At 32.9% G+C, this 6,004-nt stretch overlaps 1 protein-coding gene across 1 annotated transcript; it reads left to right on the top strand.

The window, feature by feature from the left end:
- Positions 1-223: 223 nt before the first annotated feature.
- On the top strand, positions 224-4,426 carry LOC123322597 (thioredoxin-related transmembrane protein 1-like). The gene is made up of 6 exons (XM_044910546.1): positions 224-616; positions 830-991; positions 1,295-1,469; positions 1,534-1,635; positions 2,704-2,808; positions 3,463-4,426. The coding sequence occupies exons 1-6, from the start codon at positions 471-473 to the stop codon at positions 3,604-3,606; spliced, it is 834 nt and encodes a 277-aa protein (XP_044766481.1). The 5' UTR covers positions 224-470; the 3' UTR covers positions 3,607-4,426.
- The last annotated feature ends 1,578 nt before the right edge of the window (positions 4,427-6,004 follow it).

Below are 6,004 nucleotides of genomic sequence, written 5' to 3'. Positions count from 1 at the left end.
CATGAAATCTCGAGTAAATTTTCTAGAGAATTCTCGGCTGTTGCAAACGGGCTTAAATCCCGCGTTTGTGATTCAAGAGTAGGTTGCAAAGAGTTAATTTTTGATTGAACTCAAAAAAAAAACCAGAAAGATTTCTCTTTGGTTCAATGGGCATAAATCACAAAATGAAATGTAGTTTATCTCTATGAATGGGGTCTTGTCATTGTCATTGATGACGTTCCAATTTGCCAAATCAAATTTTCATTTTTAATTTATTGCTCGTTTTTTTAGTAAAAAGCATTAAAAACAGTGATATAATTAAGTGAAGTTAAGGCAATTGTTATTTTAAGCAATGCAATATTTTCAACTCGCATTCTTTTTATGAAACAGTTGTAAATTAATGGAGATGTAACATTCCGCACTTGAAAATCAGATTGTTTTTAAATTATTGTCAAGGAAACGCCGGTTAAATTCACACTTGAAATTTCAACATGGCGAGTAATAATTGGATATTTTCATTTATTATCGTTTTTGGTTTCTGTACCTTTTCGAGTTACGTAGAAGGACAAAACTCAGTTGTAGAATTGAATGAGGATAACTGGACTGATATGTTGAAGCGGGAGTGGATGGTCGAATTGTAAGTATTTCTATAGGCATACCTACGATACAAAGTGATCATCATGTATCTGTATTTATCAATAAAAAATACGGTAATAATTTAATACTCAAAACACAATTTAAATTCACATCAGATTTTGTTGAATTTCTCATTCATGAAGTATATTATTAAACCATATAACGGAAAATCTTATCAGTGTATAATCGAACGTTTATACCTTGTTTATTAAAGCTATGCTCCATGGTGCCCTGCTTGCAAAGCATTAGAGGGGATTTGGAAAGAATTTGCTCAACATTCTTCTGGTTTGGGCATTAAAGTAGGAAAGGTAGATGTTATAACAAGTCCTGGACTGAGTGGTCGTTTTATGGTAACTGCACTTCCGACTATTTTCCAGTGAGTATTTTTAATTCATAAATTTAAGACAGTCAGAACTGGCTGTCGGAATTGAGATTACAATTAACATTCTTTCCTTAGCGTTATAGTAATATCTCAAATATTGTCATAAATTTGTAAGTAGAAGTTAAGTTGAAGTTATGTTTGCATTGTGAACACTTCACAAATTATGACAACATTACTTCTACAACTAACGTTTATTCCAAACGAGCACTTGATAGGAAGAGCACCTATTTAAATATATCCAGTTAGTCTGGTGCTTGTCTATTTTTTGTATGGATTAATCTACCTCTTCATTTTCAGTGTATTGAATGGGGAATTTAGACAATACAAAGGTTCTAGGGATAGGGAATCTTTAATGACTTTTATTGAAGAAAGAAAATGGCAACAAGTTGATCCTGTACCAGGATGGAAATCGCCAAACTCTCTTCAAATGTCTGTTGTTTCTTCGTTCTTCAAATTGTCCCAAAATTTGAGAGTATGTTTTCATAAAATGGAATTTTACACTTCTCTATTTTTAGTCTATATTACTTTTCTTGCAGGATCTCCATAATAAAATGACAGAAGACTTTGGACTTCCAACTTGGGGTTCATATTTAATATTTGCAATTGCAACTATTTTGATGGGTGCTCTTTTGGGATTGGTAAGTTTCGTCTTTATAAAATTTTTTGATTATTGTCTTCAATCATTTATCTTTAAAAAAATCCATTCATTTCGGAAAGTGTTCAGCAATTGAAGTTCATAATACATGGTCTTGAGAAATTATGATATGACAGTTGGCTGTGTAATTTTACTCTGTGCTATTTTTATTTTTTGTTATTCAATATTTGAGTTTTCTGTTACAATAAGATACGACTCAAACAATGAATAATTTATCACTCTGTAGTACACCGAAATCAAATTAATTCCAAAACATCGCCGTCAAACTCGATTGAAAATAATTCATGACTGAATTGCACAATTATTTTTATGTTGATTTTGTGGACCTTCGTTCTCAATACTCCCACATTCTATAGTTTCTTTCATTCATACAAGGATTTATGAACTGCTAGAGAGAAGAATTTTATTATGAGGTTGTGAGGAGCTATTCAACTTTTATCACTTATTTATTCAAATTTAACTCATTAAAAATAATCATTAAAGTGACCCCTTTTCACACTATGAAATCTCAAGTAGAAAACACTTGAATACTCTCATTAGTCATTAGTTGAATAGATCCAGCCTGTTCATTATAATCCACAAATTTTCACAAGAAAATCTGATTTGGTAGTCTTGGTACTTCCAGTGGACACTTTGCGTGAAACACCCTCTATACTTCCATTAACTGATTCCCAATTGCTGTTTTTCCAATGTATTAAAAATTGAAACAGTTTCAGTGATTTTTCTGAGAAACAAATGTCTATCTATGAATCTTCAAAGTGTCTTTATTCATTCTAAAAATACATAAAAAGCTGAGTTGAACTTCAGAGAAATCAATAAATTTTCTTGAATAAATCGAAAGCATTTGTTTTATATTTGATGGACTTTTTACTGAACATAGTTGATGGAAATTTCTCATATTACCACTCAAATTAATGGTCTTGATTCATAAATATTCCTACAAACCCTGTGGGGCAAGATTTAGTTGTTTTATTTCTTGGAACAAAATGTTTTTGGAGCCCCACAAGATGAGAAATTATCAGTGTATATTTTGAAATATGCTTTATTCCAGGTTCTTGTCTGTTTACTTGATCTGATCTATCCCCCAAAACACACAAGTGTTCAGTCTAGTGTTCCTACAAAAACACAGAAAAAAAAGGATTCTGATGATGAACTGGTAAGTTTTAGTTTGAGTTTAAATATTGAATGGCGACTACAGATTAGTTTACGTTGATTAAACCAACAAAGATGTCTTCATGAAAATCACCAACTGATATTTAGGGAACAAATCATAACCTCATTCTTTGACCGTGACTGTGCCCAAAGTCGTTTCATCTCGTTCAGGAGTCAATCTTCTTAGGGCCTGTTTATTATCTAGAGAACTCAATATGTTCTTGAGAAACAAAGTTAAAACCTCTTATTTGGACAGTTTTTGCAGCGAATTTGATCTGTTTCAGAGGTCCCGCAATGCTAACGTCCTTGTGATGTGGTCAAAATCGATCCAGTCGTTTTTGAGTTTTTTTTAAATTTAGTGTTTTGGAACGTTTTTGCTGGTATGGGTTTTTTCGAACGAATTTTATCTAAGATTATAATTGTACAAAAGCGGTAATCTGAGGGACATTTCTTTAGTTTAGTTGATTTCATTTATTTATATTACTCTATGATGCGTTATCTGGTTTAAATTTTTTCAACAAGTGTTAGTACATACTTGGTTATTGAAGATTTTTGGTGTTTTTATAAGAGGCTCCTGTAAATCCTCTGCGTCGAAACCAGCGACCTTCTGATCCAATTCTAAGGTAGATCTAGTTTTAATCTTGTTTTTTTTGGACAGGCTGATGAAGACATCAGAGATGATCTTGTTGATGATGCTAGTCAGTCGGAAGGAGAGAAACAAACAGATTCTGAATCTGATCAGGACTATAAAACTCAATCACCTAATAAAATGAAGAAGAGGAGACCAAGGAGGGCAGATTAAAGTATAAGTAGTTCATGCACAAATATACATGAACTTGACTTGACAAGTTTGATAGTGATTTCATTTTTGCTCCTTCATTTTTTGTAATAGTCATAAAATAAATAATTTATTAACGTTTTCTTATTGAAACTAGTGATGTTTATGCTGCATATTTGTTAATATATTACTCTTTTGATAACACATAAAGTTTTAAGAGAACTGTATAATTCAATTTCTTAATTCTTATTGTTTTGGTTTTCTATTTTTCAACATTTTTCAAAGAAAATATTTTATTTCTTTGAATTCGATTGTGGCGTATTGAATCATACTTAAATGATGAAAATATTGTAACTTGAGTCAACACAAGTAACATTAGTAACAATAAAAAATATCTTAAACTTTCCAATTTTCTGGACATACAGTGTTGAGTTACGTTCTAGGAGTCCACATGAAATATTAAATTTCTCAGACTGCAAATAATCTGAAAGCTTTTCAATTCATGCTTGTTGCAATATGTTACCAAAAAAATGATGAAAATTCATAAGTTTGAAGTGCGACAATTATAAGAGAAAAATATTGTTCAAGACCAGATAATTATTTGAATTCCTACAGAATTTACTTCATTCATAAATAGTTCAGGATTAATTTATTCTTAGTATCCTAACAAATTTAAAAAAAGTATTCCGAAAAGATCTTGTTAATCTGAAGTCCAAACTTATTAATATGAAATTATTTGTAGGTATATTCATTCCAAATGGTTGTGTATAAACAATATTCTAAAGTTGTAAATTTTGTATATTTAAATATTTTTCATATTTTCAATAAATGAGATTAAGAAGTATGTTTTATCTAGTTTTCTTCCGTTTGAAATTCCCAACAAAATGTTGAAAACAACTGAATATGGATAAGTTATTATCCTTATACAGGGTGAGTCTTTGACTTGTACAAATATTTTAACAGTAGATTCTTGAGATCAAAAGAAACACATTTTTTCTTTACCAATTTTTCCGAATCGGCTCGGTTCAAAGGATACAGGCTGTTGAAAAACCATAAAAAAATGTTATCTCACAAACGGTTCCATCGAATGAAATGAATTTCGGAATATAGTTTTTCATTTATTTGATTAATCTTTTTCGAACGAAAGACCCACGTCTTCCAGTATTCTCAATATGACCATTACGTACCATAAAATACCAAAAGTTGAAAGAACTAATTGGACGCTATTTGATGAATATTTGAACGTTTTGTAAAATGAAAGTATTTTCCATATTTTGTTGTATAGTGCTCCGTTTTCGAGTAATTTGATATTCAAAAATTAAAACGTATCTGTGAAATTCGAAAAATTGGGTACTTTGGCTGAATACAACTCTGTTTAAAAGATCCACAGATGTGTCTTGTCACAGATTCGGCTAGTTGTTCTAAAGGTAATTTTATTTTTATAGGGGTGGAACAGCTCATTATATGCTCCATGAATGTTCTTATTTTAAAATGAAGTCAGTATATCAACGGCTTCGATTTGAAACGAGTTTTCTCAAAATGCCAAGACGTGAATTAACAAACGATGAGGCTAATAGGGCTATCGGAATGCTACAGGATGGCCTAACTCAGGTTGTTGTAGCGGAAAGGCTCCGAGTCAGCCAAAGTGTGATATCTCGACTTTGGAATAAGTTCAGGGAGACAGGTTCTGTGTTGGAAAGATCAAGGCTTGGTGGGCGACGAAAAACAACACTTGCTCAGGATCGTTCCATCACCGTTTCGGCGAGAAGAAACCCTACATCTACGTGTAGAATGGTACGGAATACTCTTAAAAATGCAGATGGGGTCCAAGTTTCCATCGAAACCATCAGACGACGTTTGAGAGAGGTGAATCTAGGTTCTAGACGTCCATTAAGAGGAGTGCCATTAACACGTGACCATAAGCGTCAAAGACTGGAATGGGCAAGTCAACATATCAATCGAAACGATCAATGGCGTAGTGTCCTTTTCACTGATGAATCCAGATATGGACGATTTTCAGATTTTCGAAGAATAAGGGTATGGACAATCCCACGCATACCCCGTAATCATCGCTATGTCCAAGAAGTCCATCCATTCCGAGGGGGTAGTGTTATGGTATGGGCCGGGATATGTTTCAACGGGCACACAGATCTACACATTTGTCCTGGGAATATGACCGCCTCACACTATAGGGAACATGTCCTTGACAATGTTATGCCAAATTTTCACGCTGCTATTGGTGAAACTTTTCAATTTCTAGACGATAACGCTAGACCGCTTCGTGCAGCCATAGTTGAGAATGCGCGCGAGGAGCTTGGTATTCCACATTTACCAATACGTCCGCACTCACAAGATTTGAATTGCATAGAACATGCATAGGATATGCTCTAAAGAAGATTAGATAATCATTAACCTACCCCAG

This window comes from Coccinella septempunctata, chromosome 1 (genome assembly GCF_907165205.1).
Source record: "Coccinella septempunctata chromosome 1, icCocSept1.1, whole genome shotgun sequence".
Taxonomy (NCBI): domain Eukaryota; kingdom Metazoa; phylum Arthropoda; class Insecta; order Coleoptera; family Coccinellidae; genus Coccinella; species Coccinella septempunctata.
This window is presented reverse-complemented; position numbering and strand designations above follow the sequence as displayed.

Excerpts from the sequence above, each read along its gene's own strand:
- LOC123322597 (XM_044910546.1), top strand. The coding sequence starts at position 471 with ATGGCGAGTAATAATTGGATATTTTCATTTATTATCGTTTTTGGTTTC. Across the intron at positions 1,470-1,533 it reads AATTGTCCCAAAATTTGAGA|GATCTCCATAATAAAATGAC; the intron begins GTATGTTTTCAT and ends CTTTTCTTGCAG. Across the intron at positions 2,809-3,462 it reads AGGATTCTGATGATGAACTG|GCTGATGAAGACATCAGAGA; the intron begins GTAAGTTTTAGT and ends TTTTTTGGACAG.